The sequence below is a fragment of the Lissotriton helveticus genome, chromosome 3_1 (assembly GCF_964261635.1).
Source record: "Lissotriton helveticus chromosome 3_1, aLisHel1.1, whole genome shotgun sequence".
Lineage (NCBI taxonomy): Eukaryota > Metazoa > Chordata > Amphibia > Caudata > Salamandridae > Lissotriton > Lissotriton helveticus.
Genome location: NC_136061.1, coordinates 1,380,865,434 through 1,380,890,506, shown reverse-complemented (window position 1 = coordinate 1,380,890,506; position 25,073 = coordinate 1,380,865,434). Strand labels below are relative to the sequence as shown.

The 25,073-nt window shown below is 38.3% G+C and overlaps 1 protein-coding gene across 1 annotated transcript in view; it reads right to left on the bottom strand.

Annotated features, from left to right (window-relative positions):
- The window catches only part of SLC15A2 (solute carrier family 15 member 2), a 603,602-nt gene that overhangs the window by 225,805 nt on the left and 352,724 nt on the right, over positions 1-25,073 (bottom strand). Inside the window, exons 10-12 of the mRNA XM_078682022.1 lie at positions 6,906-6,992; positions 5,207-5,296; positions 3,245-3,289 (exon numbers count right to left, since the gene is read on the bottom strand). Of these exons, the coding sequence (XP_078538148.1) occupies positions 3,245-3,289; positions 5,207-5,296; positions 6,906-6,992 (222 nt within the window). The remainder of the gene's footprint in view (positions 1-3,244; positions 3,290-5,206; positions 5,297-6,905; positions 6,993-25,073) is intronic.

Below are 25,073 nucleotides of genomic sequence, written 5' to 3'. Positions count from 1 at the left end.
GCATATTACGGCTGAAACTCAAGACATCATCAAAAGCAACTATGAACCCCTTATTGACACAATTAGACAGGACCTAGCCTGAGTAAATAGCCTTCATCTTTCCATCATAGGTAGGGGGAATTATATTAAAATGACCATTTTCCCTAAAATTTTATATTTATTTTGCGCCATTCCTCTTTTAGTAGACGACAAATTTATAAAAATTGTCAACTCCCAGATTTCCAAATTCATCTGGCAATACGGTAAGATCAGAAGATCAGTCAAATACATGTCCCTGCCCTACAATCGCGGAGGTCTGGCTATCCCTCATTTGCTCCTGTACTATTGGGCTGCTTATATGCAGCAATTTGCTCCCATGGTCAACCTAACACAGGATGAAGCTGGGGTTGGCATTCCTTCAATTTATCAGCTGGCCCTTGGTCCCAAAGTGAGAGGGTTTCTACTTAGACATTATGACCTTAGCTATTATAAAAAAGTTAAATTCAAGATTGTTATAGGGGCTTGGAAAGCTTGGTCCAAAATAACAAAATGTATGCTTATTCCTAAATATAGCCGATATACCCCACTTTGGCAATCCCCTCTTTTTCCGCAAAACATTAACGATGGGACTTTTGCTAACTGGGAGAGCAATGGACTTACCTCTCTTTTCGATCTTCTAGGTCCAGATAAAGAGTTCAATTTTAGTGTCCTCCAGACGCAATATGGCATACCTAACAGGGATTTTTTGAAATTATTTCAATTGAGGTCAAGCATTAGTCATTTGCTTCCTAACATAAAGTGGAATAGGATATCCCTTATGGAAGACATCCAGAAACCCTCCTCCAGAATAGGCACACTCTATAACACTCTTCTTGCCAACTCTCCAGATGACATGGAACATACTGAAGTAGCCTGGTCCAGCAAATTAGATAATCCAGATGTGGACTTAGATAAGGTAGTGGCATTGGCCTCCCAACTTTTACTTGCAACTAGTTTAAAAGCCCAGCTGTATAAAACAGTCTACAATCTCTACTATACCCCGCTAAATTGTATACATGGGGTAAAACCGCTAGCGATCGCTGCCCTACATGCAAAGGCGGACCTGCGACTCTTGTGCATATGTTTTATGATTGTGACAGCTTGGGGCTCTTCAAGAAAATGATTTGGGAGTTCTGGAAGGAGGTGTTTGGACGGGATCTGCCGGAGTCTCCAACTATTTTTATGTTGGGATATGACTGCACCCTGAGATTGCGTCATAACGAGGAATCAATCTTATTTATTGGTACTGCAGTATATCGCATCATTTTGGCCGCTCGCTGGAAGGAGGAAGATCCTCCGAGTTTTCAAATGTGACTTGCTCGGTTTTTGGCAGTCTATAATTACGAATTAGCATGCTATGCTACCAGGGGGCTAAAGTCTAGGATGCGGGGGGAAAAGGTTTGGTCTCCCATTACTGCCTGGTCAGCTCTATCCTCTTCTATGTGATAGTCAAGGTTCCCCAATTGTTTTCGCAGAACCGTATTCTCCGATATTTCGGCAGCATGGCTGTTGGATTGTTTTATTTAGTGGCAATATATGCTGCAAATATCTTATTGTCTCTTGTATATAATATATTAATTTTCATTTTTTGTTGGTTATTTCCTTTTCTGCTTGTTAAAATTTATCAATTGCTTTCTCTTATGGTTAAGTATTTGGATAAACTGTATTGGAATTGCTTTCACAAAAAATTAAAAAATTAAAAAAAAACATTGATGGCTTTAAACTTCAACTCTCACTGAAGGGAAAATCACTTGGAATCACACTGAACAGAAACCTCTCCCTTAGGGAACACATTGCCAAAAAAACAAAGAGGGCTTGGTACCAGCTCTCTCTTCTAAAGAAGGTCAAATTGTTTCTTCCAGAAAACGACTTCAAATATACTATTCAAACCCTTGTACTCTTGCATCTGGATGGTGGTAATGCCCTACTTCAATGCCTCCCAGACTCCACACTGGCACCCTTACGAGCTTCCTACAACCTGCAACACAAATCATCCAAGGCCTGAAGAAAATTAATCACATCGACTCCACCATGATGGAACATCATTGGCCACCCTTGCCAGTCTGCATCACTTACAAAGCTATCACAACCATCAGCCCAGCTTATTGTGCAGACACCATCTCTGGAGGTTCTCATCACATCACACCCACAGCAGGAACACCATTAGATTGCAGACTAAGTAGTGTAAAAAAGAAAAACAAGCATTTGCAATGCAATCAGTCTCGCCTTTGGGACCTTATTTGTATTTAGCTATGCAGCACATTAGCCTGGGTGCTAAAACATCTACTGTTCTTTAATATGGTGGAAAGTAAGCACCAAACTACGTGACATGCCAGGTATTGGAACACATGGAAAGAAATATTGCCTTTCAGCTGGAAATTGTATAGTCCAAAGCTCTGTTTTTAATATAAAATCAGGGCCTTCGGTGGTCTTATCACTGAAAATACAAGATTTGAAAAAGATATTATTGTCTACGGGTGCTCGTGGAAGACAATTTCTATGGACTAAAATCTAGAGAATGCGAAAGTGATTCTGGTATTTTACTGACCTCTGCTGGTCATTTTCTATCAAGAAAGTTAAATAGAGGCAGTTGCCAGAAAAATTTTAAAAAATAAAGTCCCTCAGCAGAAGGCAATTCTGGCATTTTCCTGACCTCTACTGGTCCTTTTTTATTAAGACAGTTAAATAGACGCAGTTCAACAGAAAAAAAGGTCCCTAAGCAGAAGCAGACAAGTCCTAGGGCTGTTCTCCAGAGCCAAAAAAGTACATACACATATAAGTATGCTGCTGATTCCTTTGAATACATGAATTTGGCTGATTTTCATCCGTGGTGCAGTCGTCTTCCATATCAGGCATCCGTTTTGGTTGACACATATAAGTATATGCTAATATATAAGTATATACAAGAGGTCTTGAATGCTCGACCTAAAAAAAAAACAACAGGCCTTTTTTCTATCGATGCACCCAGCATCTTGCACAACATCCCCACATCTATTAGGACTGCCCCAACGCTGCTCTCGTTTAGAAAAGAGTTAATGATCCACATTGTTAAAGAACACTACATTACAGTACATTAACCATCCGCAACTCAGCTTCATCTTCCATTACTCACCGACTTTAAGCTTGCTTTGGACCATGTACAGACTTACAGTGCCTTTTGCTAGGTTTGCCCTATCGAAAGCCAAAGGCACTACAATTTAAAGGTCAAATATTTCAAAGTACTTACAAAATCAGCATCCATCCTTGTAGCTTGCAATGTCCACCTGGAGCCCTTAAGAAATAATTGAATAGTCTTTTAGCATACATATGTAAAAAAAATAATACCCTAGTCTTTTATTAAATATATGTTCATGTTCCTGATCTAACAGTATGCATTTTGGGTCACTAAATTCTGGGTTTAATCTCCTAGATCAGTGAGGTCTCCCTTTACAGCTAGGGCTGGGCAGAATTTGCCTCCCACAGAATTCCACAGAGTTATATAAAAACTCTGCAAGATTCCGTGGAGTTCCTCCAACAGGTGGATATAGGCATATCATGATGCTCGAGCTGTGACTTAGAGCAGGTAACTCGCTCCACGCTGAAAAATAAGAGCGAAAGCCACCATGCGGTGTGTCAGATGGTCCAAGCTACTTGAGTTGATTTTGCTGCTTGCTGAAGTAGATTTTCTACTCAAGTGCCAGCCTTCTCACTGCCTTAGTTCGAAAAATCATGCCAGATGTCCTCCAAGCTAATTTAAATTGCAGGAGAGGAAGACAAATCTCGCTCTTGCTCACCAACTTTCTGTTCTTGAGCAGAGCATGAGAAAAAATTGGTGGAATATGGCCAGAAGTCTGTGTTAAAAGAGTAATGTGGAGTCACCAAAATTCAGCCAATATCTGTGTGGCAAGGAATATTGCACCCACCCAAATGACAGCCTTTTTCCAGGTCAAAGACATATGCTAAAATATACTGTGCACATGACGTTCTGAAGTGTTATCCTCTCATGACAGTTTAACAGAACTCATATTGGCAGGGAGTTAAGGGGCCTGAGTGAGCTGCCTGCATATAATTTGGACCTGATTAACAAATTTCGGATCTGAAATTTTTTCGTTCACAAATGTATCTTGCTACTGGGGAAATTAAAAAGGATTCATGACTTTTCCACAGCCATAAGTTATGGCTATATGTGCGAAATTGGCCTACCAAAATAATGCCAAATATCTGTAATAACATTCCAACACATTTCTGCTTTTCGAACTTACACTAAAATGTGCAAAATGTAAGTGGTGCAGTGACTGTGGGACAGTACATACAGGGTTCCCCTTTACTTATTTGTATGGCAGTAAGGGAAGTATTCAATTGGGAAATCATTATCTGGTGATGAAAATATAAACAATCAAATTTAACAGTCACTTCTATCCTATTGCATAGTATTTTCTGCAATGTTGGCAATCTACACAATTAGCTGCCATCTATCATACTTTTCCCTTTGGGTTTTGGGAATTAGGTGAAAGTCAACAATCCCTGCAAGTCGTGGGCAAAGATGTATGCCTCTATTGATTTAGGACTATTTTAAAGAATAAGGGCTTAATTCTTTGGATTGCATTCTGAAGCTGATTAATAACATACTGTCTTGTTTTCGGTACAGGATATACATTTTTATACAGCATTCCAAAAGAAACCCCATGCATATTATCATCATCTATTTACTGTACTTGTTTATGGAATCTTTTTACTACACTCTATATATGTCTCTATAACATTTCTCAATGCTTGTCCAAGTCTAGATAACTGTTCCCTGTAAGTCCTGGTGTAGTTCCTTCTCTGTGGCTTCAATAAAATCTTCAATTTCTGCAAACATCAAATAGTTGGTCAAATGTATAGCGTTTCTTCTTTATAGCAAATAGAATGGAAATGCAATTCTCCTATTGATCACTATACAATTCTTGTGTTGTGGCTGCCTTAGAATTGGAATTGTACCCTTTACAAGTAACTCATCTTGCCTTCACATGTTTGCACACATATGATTTCTTGTGTGGTTCTCAATATTGGTGTTTAACCTATTTCTATAGATTTTCTACTAAATCACTATTTTTGCAGAAATATGATAATGAATTAAGATCCTTAAGCTCCTTTATTTCATATAATCACCAATAGCAATATTCCTTCTATGTAAAAAGATCTAATTTCCAAAGCAGAATTTCATTACCTGTTGATCAAACAGAGCCCAAAACATTGGCAGTGGAATGTATAGGAACAACACTCGTGTCACCATTTTAATTTCCTTAATGAGTTTCGTCTGTAGTGAACAAAAGAAAGAAAATAACATTATTGGCTTACTAGCTGTGTTCACTTTCTATAGATCTGCTTCAGAAAGCAGGTTCAACCTCACAATATTTATTTGCAATGCATCATCAATATAAGTATACATGAATATAGATTTGGCATTCTCAACTCCATATCTATTTAGGTTCATTATATATATGTTGTCAGGGTTAGAAGAAGTGTGCATCCTAAAATGGATGGAATATACAGTGTAGAGATTCCCTGAATATAACTTGCTGCAGATTGATGGTTACCATTATGACAAAGACAAAGGGGTATAAACTGTGTTTATTCATTTGTGGCCAGCAAAGAGATTTTAGGTGGGTAACTACAGGCATGCTTTTTCAGTCCCAGAATCAAGGGGGCTTTGGTGTTTGGAATGCTTTGAAAATGCTAACAAAGTATAGTGGAAGGCCAAGAAACAGTTAAGAAAGAATCATCTTCTGAACTACATTTTTTCAAAAATCAGAGGGTTGATTTTTCTTTATACTTTTCAAGTTAGGAAGCTAGCAGAGGGAAAGCTGTTTATATGCTCCATGAAATGTTGTTGAGAAGCATAATTATTTCTAAATTACAAGTTGATCGGATGTAATTGGGGCACGCAAATCACTAGGTCATACATCTCCCACACATCTTTTACTTTTTGGAGAAAGTGCGTAAGATGGCAACCTACGGCTTGTCAGAGTTTAATCGTAAAGAATTGACATCCATCTAGGATTCAATACATCACATTCAATCTCTGCATTGGTATTGGCAAAAGATTCTATCACCATTTAGTTGAAGTACCAATAGTATGTGTAATTCAGTTAGGGGAGATTTGACAGTCCCAATGTTTCCCATTCATGTCTTCTCCCATGTTAACACAAAATGTCACAATGACTCATCAAATATGAGAAGAAAATAAAAACATTTTAACTTCGTTTCGTAATGTTTTACAAAATGAGTCTAGTGCCTAAATAAAGAAAAGTAATTTTCTAAAAAGTGATTTGGAATTAATTGTTGCTGACTCGTTAAAAGTGTCTTCAGAAAAACGTGCATTCCCCCACCAGGATCAAATATTTTGTGAAATATTTCATCAGTTCCTACAACTCAGTTCTTTATAACTTTCCCTATAAATATAATTGGCAGTTCTTTTGTATTCATTTGATTGTCTGCTTGTGAGACTAGCAATATGGCTTAATATATCTGTGTGTCTACCCCCTGTCTGACATTGCTTAAGGGAATTGGACTGTGAAAAAGCAAAATAATTTATAAAAACAGTTACCAGATTACCAGATTAAAACCACTTCATGATCCTTTCTTCTACTTTTCCATATTTTTTAGAAAATAATAATTACATCTAAGGCAAAATTTAAGGGGATTACTGTTAGAATATATATTGGCTTGCACATCCCTCTTGATTTTAAAATTTACATGTGTTTCTGTTTTGAACAATTCATTCATTTCATATAGAGTTTGATAGTTCTAAAAGTGGAACTCCATCTTTTTAAAGACAATGAATCATTTTAATTTGTCACAAAAAAACTTTATTTCACCTAAAAAAAAAGAAAATGTTGTTATGGGCTCTAGAAGAATGTTCTTACCGAATATTTATCAACAGCCCAATCTAGCCAGTGCTCCCGTTTTGGATATTCCCGTGAGCGATGTCTCCATCGATTCCCTATTGCAAACTACAGACAGGAACATTTATGTTACATAATGATTGCTTTAGTTAAATACTGTGTTATTTTGTACATTCTGAATTTTGCGATTATTGCAACAAGTTTCATATCTCTCTATTACAAAATATTAAATGGTTTCTTCATCAGACTCAATTTAATTCAATTAAAACAGTCTTTCTTCGGATGCAAACACCATCCATAAAAGCATCATACAGCATAAACAAGGACACATAGTAAAAACATACAATCCATTCAAATAAGATAAAAACGATAAAAGTAGATACAATGCAGCAATATTGGCAGAAGGGTTTAAGGCAACATAGTGGTACGAGCTCACCCACATTATCCTAAAATGTACCTAATATGTAAAATGGATTCATCATTGGATAACTAAAGTAAAAATGTAAACGCTGGCCTACAATGTCTAATATTATGACAATTCTTTTTTTTTTAAAGGAATTAAAGAAAAGTCTGGTGTACCTCACATAACATTTTCTGAAAAACCTAAGAATAACATTGATTGGCCTGACACTTCATCACAGGGGTAATGCCTCATGTCAAGGTTCTTTGTGAAACCCAGTGGGGAAAAATATATTTTATTGTGTCAGATCTAAAATGAAATAATAAAGAGCATTCCCAGCGGCCCCGTACATACAAGAGATAGTCTGTAGGGCAATCAAATACAGTCAGACTTATGTAGACAGCAACATTCGCTTTCCCTAAAACTTCCCTTAGTCATCGGGAGGACTAAACATTATAAAGGGCTATTTATGTATTCCTTTTACTCAGGCTGTTACAAATTACCGGGTCCATAAAGGCAGACTGTACTCCAATCTTATAATATTCTGAGCCAGTCAAGGGATGAGAAGTCCTCTATCAATGGACTCAGCAGGTAGTACATTACTAACAAACTTGTTATAGAAGCATAAGGTGCTTTTTCATCAATGCTTACATTATTTTCATACATTGGAAACAGAGTTGTGGATTAGAGATGAAAATTGATTGTGAGAAGAGATTTAGGGGCCCATTAGGATGTCGGGTGGATCTGCCCGACATCCTAGCCCGCCCGCCACCGGCCCACCACCCATTTCCCACCGCCATATTACTATGGCGGGGGGACCGCAGCGGATGGAAAGACCGTCTGCCGCTTTTACGCCTCGGTCGCCTTGCGACCGGGGCGGAAAAGGGTTTATATGGTGGCGGTGTCTATCAGACACCGCGAGCCATATTAGGATGGGCATTTGTGAATGCCTTTCCATGGCGGCAATGCTGCCACGGAAAGGCATGCGGAGTCTCCCTGCTGGGGCCCGTTGCGGGACCCCAGGGACTCCGGGGGAGGGGGATGGGGGTGCACATGGAGTGTACCTATGGTACCCCCCTGCATTTCAATGCACAACATGACAGGCACCTCGCAGTGCCTGTCATGTTGTGCATTGAAATGCACAACGTGCATTTTTAGCATTGCAGCGGGCGGTGCTGGAAAAAAATGTGGGAAGCGCCCGCCAGGGTGGCAGGTGCATCCTAATGTGTACAACGGGACCCCTGCCCTTATGGCGGGTGGTCCCATTCACCGGATGACGGGCGGACAAAGTCCTCCCGTCATCCTAATGAGCCCCTTAGGATGCACACACTTTTGCAACATTGAATGACATAAAAGATGACAAATGACCAGCAAAATCATAACATTCTAAATAATGTTGAAATGTATTTGACAATGTGTCAATTGCCCATTTGTGGGTCCATGCACACTGTGTCACTGGAAACAAGCTGTGCCCGGCTGATGAGCCCATATCTAGGGCAAAACCGGTGCTAGGCTGCTTGTGTTACGGTTTAGGGAGGACCTGGCTTGGCAGTTCGGGCAGAACTGTTCCTATTGGAGCAGGGTCCAGAAAGAATAATTTGTATTTAGCTGGGTTCAAACTGAGGTGGCATGGTGTGCAAAATAACAATAAATTGTGATGCGACCCGAGTGATTACCAGTCACTGAGATTAATTCAAACATTCCATCTATCACTGATTTATATACTCAATTGATCACAGGGCACAAACTATTTCTTCATGGATCAATATTTTGATCCATGAGTTTTCAAGGTAGCATATCCAAAGGTCTTTATTTGTTGTGGATCTAAGGATAGGAGAAAATATATTGCAATAAAGCATGTCATCCGTTTGAGGTCATATTCATGGCGGGGGGCATGGGGCCCCTATAGGGCCCCCTTTGTTCCTGCACAACCCGCCTTTTCATGGCGGGGCTCCACCATGAACAGGCTGGCAGTCCAGTAACTCAAAATTTGATGAGCTGGATTGTTCCAGTCCATTCTCAGCATAATGCATTGTGGCACTCCTGTGCCACTGCCAGGGAATGACTGTTCCCTGGCGCAATTGGCAGTCCACTGCCGATATGACTTACAAACTCGTAATCGGATTAACGGTGGACTGCCACTCCTGGCCACCAAGAGTCTAGCAGTCACAAGACAGCCAGATTCGTATTCAGGCCCTAAGAAACAGAGGTTCCGTAATTCATGCATTAGGGTGTGCATCAAAAAATTGCACATCCAAAAGGTTTAATGAAACACACAAATATCTAGAGAATTCTATTATCGGATACACTGTAATACTTTCATAAAATCACAATGTATCTGTATTCAAATAATACTATACACAAAGAAAATTAGGGAAATAGTGAACAGGACACAGACTTCATGGTACATAAATAAACACACATAGAACAGATTCATTGTGGAAAAACAAAAGAGCTGCACAATATTTATAGTTCAAACTCCATTTAATGTTTTGGCACTCTAATACTATGATTATTAAAAGTTGTTGACAATACATTGGGCTTTAAAGATTGTGAATCTTTTGAAACTCCCTCTATTGAATGAACAATATCATAGTTTCTTGGTTCTGTGACGAAGAAGGGGCATGACCACCTGTGCAGAGATTTTGCTGGAGTCCATGCTAAGGTCTGTACGTGCATTACCTGTGCTTACACAGGAAAACTGCATGCTTTGGTTGCCATGAGGGGCAGAGAGTGTGTGAGTAAACTCTATTAGAAGAGCTCTGGACTCCATTTTGAGGCAAGGATATAACCAGAAAGAATCCTTAGCAATACAAACCAAGCTTAACTTCTGAATGGGGGTCGAGATGCAACAAGGTTGGTGAAGAAGCTGTTGCTAGAGAGATGGGTGAAAAATCCTCCAGAGGACATCAATGAAGCATTGTGCAACTAATATAAAGCAATCATGAAAGAAGGGAAGAAACAAGGATGAAATGAGCTGTGACACCCAACTGCTAAGGCCTCTTTTCAATGCTTTGTGGTGAAGAGACCAAATATGAATTGCACTTTTCAAGCAGTGAAAAGAGACAGGCAACTATGGGTCAGATGTATGAAAGTATGTTATGTTCCTATAAGTTGCGATTTCTACAATTGTTGGGTCCATTACTGCTAAATGCCTTTTCCTAACATGCTAAATCAAATGTATGCGTCAGAACTGTTTATCTTACTCATAAAATGTGTTTTGTGACCCATTCCTAATCTTATTTTGTTAATGGGGATGAAATGGGTGTTCCTTTCAGATTGTGGTTCAATATGAATGCGTAAATGGGATGCAACCCCAACTCAGGTCACAAATCACTAACCAGTTGCTGACTCTTCTAGGAAGGAGGTAAGTGATTCATAAATGGGAAGGGGTTCCTTTGAACCCCACCCTTTTGGGAATTGTGTTGGCAGCCTTCAAGTGTAGGAGGCAGTGGCCCACAAGATCTGCTCTCACTGATGGCTTCCCAAAGAGGATTCTTTTTTTTTAATTTAGAGCAGCACTGATTCTTTTAAGGAACGTGGGCTGCTTTAAAAAATGTTTCCTGTTTGGGAAGGCAAACACAGGGATGGTGGTCCGCTGCCCTTAAAGGCAATGATCAATTGGTTTGTAGCCAATCACAGGGGTTTGCAAATTTTGACCTATTGAACTATTTTGTATTAGGAAGGTCATTCTGCAATGTCCTGCCAGTAGTATTTTACAAACTGACCTAATAGTACATAGGACGGTTTGTGAGGTTAGTCCTTTCCAAAAGTTTTAATTTGTCTCCTTCTTCTTTTTAACCACTTGGCTGCTAAGGGGTTTTCCCCTCCTGTGCTGCATATTTATGAATCCCATTATACATGACGAGTTGACCTTGTCATGAGCACAGATCCAGTGTGCCTCATGACGAGTTCACCTTGTCATTAGCATGCAAGTGGTGTAAACCTTTACCAATGTGTGGGAAATTCCTTGCCATAGAGGTGGAACCTAGAGACTCAGTGACATGGTTGCTACATGTTGTACTTGAAAAGCTTGTCTACTGTCCATACTTAAATTGGGTGATCTCAACACTTTTACCTGCAAGGGATCTTTATTTGGTATAGTGTATACATCGTAATGGAAATCTTACACCAATAGTTTAATGAGAATCTGGCATCAGTAAGCAGTGTGTGTATGTTTTTCTGTAAATACATAAGTGTATCCAATCATCCTGCAGATTTCTGATTCTAATTCCTGGTATGTTGGTAGCCAAAAATGTGTAAACTTTGGAGCTGCTTAAATTAATCAGTTGCACACTTTTGCTGCCTGGTGCATAAAGCTAAAGCTCCTACAACACAATTCTGTAACTCATGTTTTGTAAATTAGGGAATGGGTGTCTGCCAGGCCATGTATGCCTTTCTAGTCATGCAATGAGATTTCAGATATTTTTGAGTAATCTAATTAAGCTTCCTCCTTTGATCACACTGTTTGATCTTCGGGCAAAGCATATTGGCTCACAGGTGCATCATTCATAGCCATGTTTGGAAGCAATTGGAAATGTGTTAGTCTCCGGTGTTAGGATATAAATTAAAACAGGCAAGGAGAATCCGAGAATTCCAGATTGCCCTATTTCTAATTTGAATATCTGATAACTTCAAAGGTTTTATAAAATACATTTTAAGGTGGACTATTTTGGATAGCGCTAAAAATTAATTTGTATCAAGAAACACCCGCACTCAAATTATTTTTAAATCACGCCAACTACTCCCTGCTGTAAAGCTCAAAATAAGGTGAAACACGAGTGATTGTTGAAGATCTCTGAGACATGTGTCCTTAGTTGATAGCTATAATGTCACAGTTGAAGTTATCATAATCTTATCAGTTATTGGAAGGCTGCCTGATAAAGTACCTAGGCCAAAGGAAATGGGCTGACCTTTGATGCTGGGACAGTGCTTGCCAAATGAGGACTCTTGGGGTGGATTCTTTGTCTGGTGTGTGCATGTGTACGTGTCTGTACATGGAAATGCACCTAGGCATCTGTGTTTCTGTGTGCCTGCTGCTTTTATGCAAATATTTGGATCTGCCTGTGTGTTGCTGCTATTCTGTGTGAAACCGGAGTATGGTTCTCCGTTCATATGTGTTTGTGGTTTATACACTAAGAAAAATCAACACTTTCAAGGGCATTGTTGACATTTGACAAATGTAAGAATACAGCATCATTGTAGAAAGTAAAAGAAATTGCCATTACTACTTCGCTGCAAGCCTTGAGCAAAAAAAGTGCATTGAGAATTGCATGTAGATTGTTCAAACTAGGAAGAAATTGCATAACTGTAAGACTGTATAAGTATAGCAAATAAAGAATTTTTTTAGCACTATGGGTCTGATTAGGATGGCAGGTGGACACACATCCCCCCCGCCACCCTAACAGAGATGGGGACCACTCGACATAGTGGCAGGGGTCCCACAGGCCAAATTACAATGCGACCGCCACTGTGGAGGTCATATTGCCCACCTTTTTCATTGCGGCGGGTGCTGCAGCCGCCAGCTTTTCAATGGCAGGTTAACTGCAATGGAAAGGCTGGTGGGAGGGATCATCCTAATCCCTATGGCAGTGCCTGGTAGGCACAGCCACCATTTCAGGGATAGGAAGGCCTCCGCATCACCGACGGGCTCTAGGAGCCCGCCGGATGAGTGGCGGTTGGAGTTTCTGACTGCCACAGAACTGCCTGCCTTCATTATAAGGTGGGCGGAAAATGGCCTCACGATGGCGGTGAGACCACCACCGACAGCCTGTCTGAGGCGGTCTCACCATGATTGTTTAGAGAAGATTCAAACTAAAGACATTAGGTAGGTTCCACTACCATATGGAATTGCCACAAATGAACTAGAAAGTTGAGGGTAGAGAATGCGACAATTGATTGTTTTTTGTCTTTGTAGATATGGCCAATATGATTCACAGTAAGAAGGCCTGATGAAAGCCCGTAACTGAAAAAACGAGGCTTTATGCCTTTGAATTAAATCAAATAGATTGTTTCTCAGAAATCAGGATTTAATGAATTTGGACATTTAATATTTGTTCGTACATATATACATACACTAAGAAAGTTGATGTGCGGTCTGATATATATATATATATATATATATGTGATGTAAATGGGTCTAATTTGTCTTTGATTTTTCTACATGTTGTTTATCATGAGTTTTTGTGAAAATATTAATGTTTTATATCGTCTAAACACAATAATGTCATAAATGTTGAACGTTTATTTTTTGTTGAATACATGTGTTTCTCTGAAAAAAGAGAATTTCCACAAAATAATTCTTAAAATATTGAATAAAGGGTAAAATAAATAACCAGAACCACTAAAATCATATAGTGTGGTGTCTTTAAAACAAAGAAATAGGATTCCAGGTTTTCTTGTTAAATTTAATGTTAAAAGGCCCTTCCTGGGTCCTGTCCATTGGGCCTAACCCCTATCTCAGTCCAATTATTGTGCGACTTTTTACTCGCGAGGGTTAGTATGACAGAGAAAGTGAGCCAATAAATAGGTACACATTTATTTGGTTGAAGGGGTTGTTCCAACCACCTTCATAACTATGTCTAAAAAGGACACCCTCTCTTTTACAGAGGAACACATCCAAAATTTAGTTTTGGCACCCTCTCCTTTCTCTGCAGTTTCATTAAGTACTCAAGCCAAACAGCAAAGTGAGGTTGACAGTCTAACCAGGTTGAGCAAGAAGCATATCAGAACTGAATTACATGGGCATTTTTAATTGCAGCACTTAAGGGCTGGAACAATCCCGTGGGGGCTGCAAGTAAAAAACACTCCGGTGATTTTCATAGATGATCCCGAGTGTAAAAAAGGATTTAGTGGCATAAGCACTAAATGTAGCCGGGACCTCATGGTCCACACAATTGAGACAGTGGCTAGGCTATGCAAAAAAGAGTTAGAAGAATTAGATAAAATCACACAGGAATTAAAAAACAATTATTCGGACAGTGAAGCGAAGTCATTGCTTGAAAAATTTTAAAAGAAATAGTGACCTTTAAAGACAACACGATTAACTACAAATCTGCAAAGTTTGAGAAAGAGAGTAAAGCATTCAGTTTGAAACAGGCTTACCCCTATTTAAAAGAGGATTATTATACATCAGGGGAATCGCGTAAAGCTCTTGTAAACTATCAGGGGCGGTCAAGAAACAGGTTCACGACTTTTTCTGAGCCTTCATCGTCTGAATCATCAACTGACTCAGACTCAAGATCTGGCCAACAAAACAAACAGGGTCCTTTTTTAGACAAAGGCCAACAGAAAAGCAAAGTCAGATTCAAACAGTAACCTTGGGAGATGCGGACAAGGAGGCAATTTTACAAGTCGTGAGCAAAAGTTCTATAGTGAATCTGTCACAAAAAGTTCTAAGTGATAGTGAAAGATCAGTCCTAGAATTGGGATTAAAGTTTGTCCCAAACAGGGTCACAGACTATACAAAATTAAAACTGGAAACTCTGGAGTTTTGCAGAAAAATACGCTTACAAGCATTCTTTTCTGATAAGGAGTATAAAGGGAACTTGGAGACAACAGGGCTGGCCAACAAATCTAAGTTCATTCCACCCTCACATGGTATCCCCAAGGCGGTGATTGCGTATGAACAAGCAGCAATGTCTTCACTGACACAGCTAGAGAAAAGAGGGAAGCTCCACCAAAGAAATATTACTTTAGACCAACAAAAGGCCAGTTCTGCTTTAAGAAACGATAGCACTGTGGTGATTAAACAGGCAGATAAAGGGGGAGCCCATGTTATCTGGCCTCAAGAAATGTACATGAAAGAAGGAACATCTCAAGTGGAAAACAAAGAGTGCTATAGAGTTATTAGTGAAGATCCCACTAAAGCCATACAAGAACAGGTCTTGGCACTTTTGAAAGAAGGTCTAGAGAAAGGGATGCTGGGACTGAAGAAATTTGAATTTTTATCTAAAAAATTTCCAAGGGTCCCAGTTATATACTTCCTGCCAAAAATCCACAAGAGGCTGAATGAACCACCGGGGCGTCCAATAATCTCCAGGTGTGATTCAGTGCTCGAACCGATTTCAAAATATGTGGATGTCTTCTTAAAACCTTGTCTCGCTGATGTACAATCATATCTGATAGATACAACTGACTTTATCCAAAAATTCGAGGGTGTAGCATTTGATGATCAAGAGCAATGGATGGTGACCTTTGATGTCACCTTCTTCTACACACAAAACCAAGGATGAGGCCTTGGAAGGTATTGAGTTGTACTTAGAGAAAAGAGGAAGACCACACAGGGTCACGACCGAGTTTATCCTCAGCTTGGCAACAGTAGCCTTGAAAAAGAATTATTTTAAATTTGGCCGCACCTTTTACCTCCAAACGAAGGGGACCACCATGGGATGTCCTTTTGCCCCGGAGATAGTGGTCCTCTTCATGGCACAGTTTGAAGAGAGGTTTATTTTCAATAATAATCCATTTTCCGAGAATATAAAGCAATGGCTCCTCTTCATTGACGATATGTGGTGTCTGGTCCGGTCCAATAGAGACATTGGACTTGTTTTCCGGTTGGCTGGGTTCCAGACATAAAGATATTAAATTTTGTCAAGCCAGAAGCAAAACAAAATTGACATTTCTTGATGTGGATGTAGTTCCAAGAGATGGTGTACTTACGGTGGCTCTACATCAGAAAGACACAGATAAAAACTCAATCTTGCACTTTAGGAGTTCACATCCAAAAAGCTTAAAAGAAAACCTCCTGTATTGCCAACTACTACGCATTCATAGGAACTGCTCATCTAAAGATTATTTTGATGTGTTTGCAGGGGAATTTTGTAATCAGATGCAATTGAGAGGTTATCCAAAGAAAATGCTGAAACACGTGAAAAAGCATGCATGGTATACCCCACGAGAGACATTATTGCAGAAAAAGACAAATGTACCATTAAATAGACTTGTTTGTGTGTCGACTTTTGGTCCGCACACAAATAAGTACAAGCAGATCAAAATGCGCAATTGGCACCTACTAGAAAATCTTGAGGTACATTTTGCATGACCATTATTTACAATGAGAAAAAATAAAAGTATTGGTCAAGAGATAGTGAGAGCAGACATCTTCCAAAAAGAACCGAAAAAGGATTTATGCTCCCAGTGGGGTATGAAACCTGTAGAAGGCCACCACAAATGTGGTAATTGCATAGTATGCGAATCCACATTGGAGGGGAATGAATCACACACAAAAATGTACAATGGAAACATACAAGCTTTACTAATTGTAAGACGAAGAATGTTGTCTATGCTGTGGTTTGCCCTTGTAATAATATTTATATAGGGAAAACTAATCAGCAAATCAACCAGAGAATAACCCAACACCGGTCAAGAATAAAAAGAAAGTGATCACTGCCCCTATGGTCCATCACTTTTTGAAGGAAGAGAATACAGCAAGAGATTCTAAATGGACTGTGTTGATATCATTCAACACATCCAGGAATTTGATGGATGTGGATGCATGGCTACTGTCTAAAGAAGCGTATTTAATTATGAAATTTAACAGCGTGCTCACTTGCCCAAACGAAATGTTCGAGCTATCGAGAAAATAAAGGTTTTTTGATTTAACCTGTATGTAAAATTAGTTTTAAAACGAAAATGCATGATTGGGAAGGCTTGCTCATCTTCCTGGCCGGCTGTGCCTCACTTTAAACAAATGATTAAAATTTGTTAATAGAGCTATAGGTTGAACTAGGATCACCCTCCCAAATTCTACAGCAAGATGTAGTAAAATTATATAAACAATCAGTTGATCGATGCCGTAGGAATTTTCACATGAGTTTAATTCTTGCAATAGTTAAAAGGGACCGTCACAAATCAAAAACAGGTACTAAATTACTTACACAAAAACTACATTTCCTATGAGCCCGTTGTCAAACCCTCCGCCGATTAGGAAGTAATGTGATTTCACTTCCGGGTTACAATACCAGGAAGAAGAGCGCGTTTAAATGCCGCTGTGACACTCGCGAAAAGCGTAGCAAATATACCCATTGAAGCAATGAGAGGAAGAAGTTGCCAGCGAGAACAGGCGACTAATATAGGTGAGACGCCGAGCCGCGCGTAGATACTAGCACGGAATTTTAGCTCCGCGTGCTACAAGCTTACTTAATTGTTTTGGTCTCTACACAGATCGCCCGAGAAAACAACAAAACAAGAAATCAGGAAGAAGGAAAAGTTGGGCAGGCACCCAAACAGGTATGGGTTCTTCCGAAAATGAGGGCATTGCAAACAGGGGTATGCCATAAACTAAGACACAAAACTGAAATATAGCATGAATTTTCCCATGTAGAGCCGTGTTTTAAAGAGACTGCGCTGGAAGTTCAAGCAGACAAAGTGTTGAAGGTAGGAGCATAGATGCCGCATTTTTTAACTTAACGACAATGAAGGCACAAAATGGTCACTTACACACTGATTTATCATTTTAGAGAGAGCATACATAAACATCTTGCTGGTAGCATTTGGGTTGAGAGAAGATTCAAACCAAAGACATTAGGTAGGTTCCACTACCATATGGAATTGCCACAAATGAACTAGAAAGTTGAGGGTAGAGAATGCGACAATTGATTGTTTTTTGTCTTTGTAGATATGGCCAATATGATTCACAGTAAGAAGCCCTGATGAAAGCCCATAACTGAAAAAACTAGGCTAGAAACGCGTTGGCAGACATAATTAATTTATGCCTTTGAATTAAATGAAATAGATTGTTTCTCAAAAATCAGGATTTAATGAACTTGGACATTTAATATTTGTTGGTACATATATACATGCACTAAGAAAGTTGATGTGCGGTCTGATATATATATATATGTGATGTATATGGATCTAATTTGTCTTTGATTTTTCTACATGTTGTTTATCATTAGTTTTTGTGAAAGTATTAATGTTTTATATCGTCTAAACACAATAATGTCATAAATGTTGAACGTTTATTTTTTGTTGAATACATGTGTTTCTCTGAAAAAAGAGAATTTCCACAAAATAATTCTTAAAATATTGAATAAAGGGTAAAATAAATACCCCGAACCACTAAAATCATATAGTGTGGTGTCTTTAAAACAAAGAAATAGGATTCCAGGTTTTCTTAATGTTAAAAGGCCCTTCCTGGGTCCTGTCCATTAGGCCTAACCCCTATCTCAGTCCATTCATTATACGTTGGGCAGGAAATGGCCTCACAATGGCAGTGAGACCACCACCGACAGCCTGTCCGAGGCGGTCTCACCCTGATTGTAATGACCCCCTTTGTTCTAATGAGTCTGCTATTTATTATGGATTTGTGCTAACTGGGACTATCATAAACACTACTATGAAATGTTAAGCACTGACATTATGGTCAATTATCTATTATCTCGGATGTCCAATGCTGTGTTCTATATTTTATCTAAATTACATAATCCACCACATCTCTAGTATTGACAGATTACAATTGTTTATCTTTACTGGCATTACACATAGGGTATCCGTACAACATATTAATGGTAAAAATATCGAGATCCAGAAACATCAAATTTTTTATATTGTTACACAGAAATATTGCATGCAAAAAAATTGTTGACCAAAACTAATTATTGTTTTTAAGTTTCTTTCTGTGTTTAAATAATACTTTATTCATATATGGTTTATAATGTTTGTGTAATTGTTATTAATTTCAAGTTAGTTATATTTTTTATTTAATCGAGGGGTTTAGGGCTATAGGGCAGAAAGTTAATTAAGTATAATTAATTTATAATTTTAATTTAATTAGTATTGATTATGTATTTGATTATTAAATATGTAAATTGTGCAAAAATATTTTTTTTATTTATAATTTAGGTGCGGGCTGTTGGGTTTGTAGGGTTATGGGATGGGAAAGTTAATTAAATAATAGAGTAAATATAAATTATTTATTATTAATAAAGTAATTATTAATTAATTATGTAAATTGTGTAATTATTTTAATATTTTAATTTACATATATGTTGAAAGTATGTCGCTAGGTATGTGGGGCGATAGTCTGGGAATTTAATGAAATAATTGTTAAATAAAATTTTTGTCTTATATTAATTATTTAACAAAATGAAACATATTTTATGTTTAATTGTTTTTTAATGTACGTATTTAATGTCCAATTATTAATTTTAATAGTTAAAACAATACATGCAATAAATAAGGTACGTGTTTGTAGTGAACTACTTTCCCAACTGTTGCACAGACTGGAGCTGAAAGAGTATATTTTACCTCTCCAGATTCCAATGCTTTTCTTACTGTTGCACCAGCTGTGATGAAAATAATAAATATTACCCCTCCTGAGTCCAAGGCTTTCCATACTGTTGCTTTGACTGGAGTTGGAATAGTAAATTGTACCTCTTCTTAGTCCAAGACTTTGCACAGACTGTAGTGGGAATACTAAATGTTACCCCTCCTGAGTCAAATACTTTCCGTTCTGTTGCTCCGACTGGAGTTGGAATAGTAAATTTTACCTCTCCTGAGTCCAACGCGTTCCCTACTGTTGCACTGACTAGAGTGGGAATGGTAAATGTTACCCCTCCTAAGTCCAACGCTTTCCCTACTGTTACACAGACTGGAGTGGGAACAGTACATTTTACCCCGCCTGTGTTCTACACTTTCTCGAGTGTTGCACAGACTGTAGTGGAAATAATATATGTATTATTACTAGAATTTTAAAGTTTTTTTATAGCGTTTAAAATTATATTATTATTATGTTTCTGTGTATTAAAATTATATTTTTTTAATTTGTAATGTTTGTGATATATAATACATTTTTAGTAAAATGCATTCTTCTATATTGCTTCCTTTTTTATGTGCAATTAAATGGGTATATTTTCTGCATTTTTACCAGTTTATTTGTTACAGTTTCTAATTTATTGTATATATATATATATATATATATATATATATATATATATATATATATATATATATATATATATTTGTTATATTTGTTATATTATACAATTATAAAAATACTAAATTATAATACATATTAAAATTATTATTTTAATAATATTTGTACTTTTTATATGTGTAAATAAACATAACATACATATATATGTTACTACAGCGCCGGTTCACAATAACAAAGCAGGCTCCAGCACGCTCAGATTCACTTAGACGTTTTTAGTTCATTGTGGCAAACTCTGGTGAGGCGTTTCGGATATACAGGCAGCCTTTCTTACAACCAAATACATACATATGTGTGTGTGTGTGTGTGTAGTTGTGTATGTGTGTGTATGTTTAAATAAGTCTATATTTAAATATATTTATACATATATATATATATATATATATATAATATTATTTTATTTAAATATATTTAATTTACATTATATGACTGTCACATGTTAATATATTTATTTGGATTTACTATGTTCAACTATATATATATATTTTTTTTAAATGATATTTTTTAAATATATTTTTTGATATTAGTATACAATTATATTTTTAGGGGATATTTTAGCATTTACATTATAAGTATAGGAAAACAGTATTTTTGTGTTCAGTATTTTTGACATACCATTTTTCACCGCAATATTTTGGGTTTTGATTTTTTGTCAGTGAACCATACATGGGGCATTTTCCTAACCAAAGGATTGCTTTAGTGACTAGGAGCTAGTACTACTTTGTTCTGAAATATAGGCACCGGGAAACCATACTGCTGCATGAGATGGCATTCAAATGGCAAACAGGAGTCACTTTTTTCCATTATGTGTTATACATTGTACAATATGTGGTTAGAATCTGTAAGATGAGAAGAGTCAGAGAGGATGCCCACTGCACCCCTCCGTAACTGATTGACCAAACAGGCCATGAGATTCTCATTATCAAGTTTGTCAGCTCTTATATTATTCATACTTTAGCTGCCCAGTTAACCCAAACCACTCAATTTCGACAAAACTGTGTAGAAGCCTGACAACTTCTACAAAATACTAAAAATACTGAGTCCCAAACTTGTGATGGTTGGTACAGCATGCATCTCTCATCATGAGTATCTAAAGAGGGTGTCATTTAGTGTTATTAATAGTGAATCCATTAAAACCAATGGAGATTCCAATTTGTGGGGGGGACTTTAAAAGTCAGGGCATTTAATTGTATAATAGATATATTGTTTGGGAAGGGAGGCCGGCCCCAAATCCCCCTTCACAAATAGTAGGGCCTGCTCACTCCGTTCAGTATCAGGAGTGGTATGACCAAATTTGCCAGGATTGCTTTATGTTCCCAGTCTAACCCTGTTTCCCTGATGGATGCTCTGAAGCATCTCTTTCAGCAAAGGGGGCACCATGAGAGTGGAACCCTTGTCCCACAGTCACCACCACGCCTCTGATCATTTTCTGAGGTTCTCTTTGAGTTCAAGGAACTTCATCTGAAAGAAACATTGAGCTCAATCGATGTCCAAAAGAGCGGAATCACGTTCAAAGAGGAGTGCTCACACACACTATTTGAACTGAAGGACATAACTTGGCTGAAGTTAACCTTGCTCTTCCTGTCATTCAGACAAATCATTAAAGCCATCTCTCTGTGTTGTTCAAACCTTGATCTCTCATGTACAAGCATATTATTGACAGAAGGGATTTCACTCTAGGGCAATGTTCACTTTGATAATCACAACAAATACACTTGTTATTGGGCTCAACCTGTACTCTTGGTTAATAGGCATGTTCACATGACAAGGCACACCCAGTGTTCCCTGGCATCATTCATTTAAGATTGCATCAGGTCTGTATATACCAGTGTATTCCAAAAGCTTTTTTGATGACCGAAACCCGGTGTCACTTCCAAAAATAACACAATATCAGAAGCCAGGACAGAAAACAAACCTGAAAGCAAAGGGTAATGTCTCTATACCAAGGGGACAAATCACAAAGCTATTTGCACGATTAAGGTCCCTTGATTTGTTTACTTCACCCAGTAAATACTGGCACCATGGTTGAGGTGTTTAACAGGTTTGTTAAATAACTCTTAATAAAGGTTGTCATTCATAAAATGGGGATTTTAGTGCCAAAATCAGCCAGCATCTTCATTTATTGTGCAATTATGCCAGGTTTAACCTTCCAAAATATAACTGGAGGAAATTCCAGTTGGTGCTTGGAATTCTGACATGTAAGGCAACAAAGGTTACCACATGTGTCAGAATTTAACTCCTTGCTCATAACCAGATCCTAACTATGACTTTTGTGCTCACTTAATATCTATTATTTATGCTATTTACTCCACTAAATTTAAGTCAAATGTGGCGGTGGAGGCCGATTTAGCCTCCCCACTCCTGTTATCCACTGCATTATATCACCCATACAAGTCCACATGCCCCGGACTGATATCTTGGAATGCGATGGATGGGCCTGGGATTGACTGCGACATTGGGCCAACTTGCTGTGCATACACCCCATCTATCCACATAACACGTAACCCAATGCTGTCGGCGTTGCAAGACGAAGGTGCAAGGTGTTCAAGCACACAGGAGAAAGGCAATAACCTAGGGTTGACTTACACCCCGACGTCTATTTCCTTCCACGATTTGCATTGGATGACACTCCTGTCCCTACTGCCCTGGACATCATACTCTACCATCAGATACGCCCCACAATATCATGTGAAACATATCACCTTCCCTGAATACACGCCCATGCTACATGCTCTTGAAAGCATGCTGATGAATGCCTCACACCGCAAACTGGTCACACGCCTCTACGCTATCATGCAGGACAAGGCTCCGATTTGTACTCCTACAGCACATGCTAAATGGGCGCTGGACACAGATCCTCCATTCACTACTGAGCTATGGACATATTGCTTCAGGCAGACTGCAGCTCTTTCCCCCCACTATAGATTGCAACTCATCCATTTCAAGTTTCGTCACCGGCTGTATCGCACACCAATACAACTGTAGCACATGGGCTTTGAAAAAGGAGGCATACAGTGAGACGTGTTCTGCACATCAGATGTTTATACATCTGGCTTAGGACTGCCCCAGAATAGAAGACTATTGGGATACAGACCATCACAATCTTCAAGAGATCACCTGTCATTCAGTGCCTCAAACGCTGACTGTTATTTTACTGGGCTATGTTAAAGATGTACCACTCGCACAATGAATTCTAACTGCCAGGCTCCTGCCAACACTGGGGGAGGAAATCTAGCCTGCAGGATGCAATGTATTGCCAGGATCAATTGGGGACCTGTTGGGAAGTGATGCCCCCTACCTCTTGCCCCAAAGATATTTGGGAGCCAATTTCAGCTTACCTACATTTATGAGGCTCCCTATAATCATAAAGCCACACAGACGGACATACAGTAATGCTTTCCTGCATTCTAGATATTGCTGGGAAAGGCCCTGTATAGGTATCATTGTCCAGAGAATAATCGATTAGTTCCCTCCCCATGCTGGCATTTCCTGCACAATGTGTCCCATTCTAACATGACCCTCTGAAGTTGGTTTTTGTCTATATTATGAGTGTTTGTAACATGCTATTTCCATTATGTACCTGTAACGATGGCTACTGCGATGTCATTATATGCTGGTTGTGCCCCCCTCCTCCCTTCTTTTTCTCTTTCTCCTTCCCTTCCCTTCTCCTACCTTCACTTTCTCCCTGTCTGCCTTTTGTTAATTATAACGAGGCTTCTACCTCGGGTTGTTTCAACATCTTAAATGACAACAAAAAGAATATGCAAGAAATACATTTGTGTTTGCACATCACGAACAAACAATTTATGTACACCTAAAATTATGCAAAGTGGTATCATCATGTATTCACTTATTTTATTTGCATACATTGAACAATAGTATCCATTTGGAAACACCTGAGAGAAATCCACATTCACAGTTCTCAGAACATCGGCATGATGGAATTTGATGTATGCAGTGCTTTAAATGGGAAAAAATAAGTGCAGGTGCTCATTAAAATGAGTTAGAGGTGTGGCAAATGGGCGGGGCTAGTGGCTGGGATAAGGGCAAAATATGATGATACATAATGACCTGTATACCAGTTACAGCACATATCAAAACGCATGAGAAATGTGTTTATGTTAAAAAAAACAGGTTAACTCATTACACAAAAAAGAAAGCCAAACAGGATTATATGTTAACATTTCCTTGTTTTGTAATATTTGGTGCTTCTTAATGCCATATGTTATTTGTTGTTGTTTGGAAAATCCTATATATTCTCAAACGTGCACAGCCATAGAGAGCGAAACAAGCTGAAATGAACACAAAAGCATTCCACCCATTCCCTTTAAAATATCTCCTGAGAGCGTTCTGATTATTAAAGTTAACAAGAAATGCACAGGATTTTTGACTACACAAATTTGTGTTAAAATACCATTTCAAAGTTCATTCAAGATTTCAGACCTCAACAAATATCTGGTATTTTTATGTGAGGAAAGTGGCAATCCTTAACTTCACCTTTCACCTCACTTCTATACATGCATCCCTCCCCCTTCCTTTATGCATGTTTTGTATATACTCATCATCTAATATTTTTCCATATCTTTATTTCATTTGTAGACTTGTGTTGATTATTTCATCTGTTGGGACGTTCATTTATCTTATATAAATAACCTTAGAGAATATTCGGTGGATTTGATCTTTTGAGAGCTGTTCTTCACACGTTATTGTTTCCACCTGTGTTTGTGCCCTTATGATGTTACTACTCGAATAAACATCATTTATCCACTTTACATCTTCTTTCCTGCTTCAACAGAGGGGCACACAAAGGAAAGCAGCCTTTGCGCTGAACAAAAAGATGAAAAAAACATCTTTG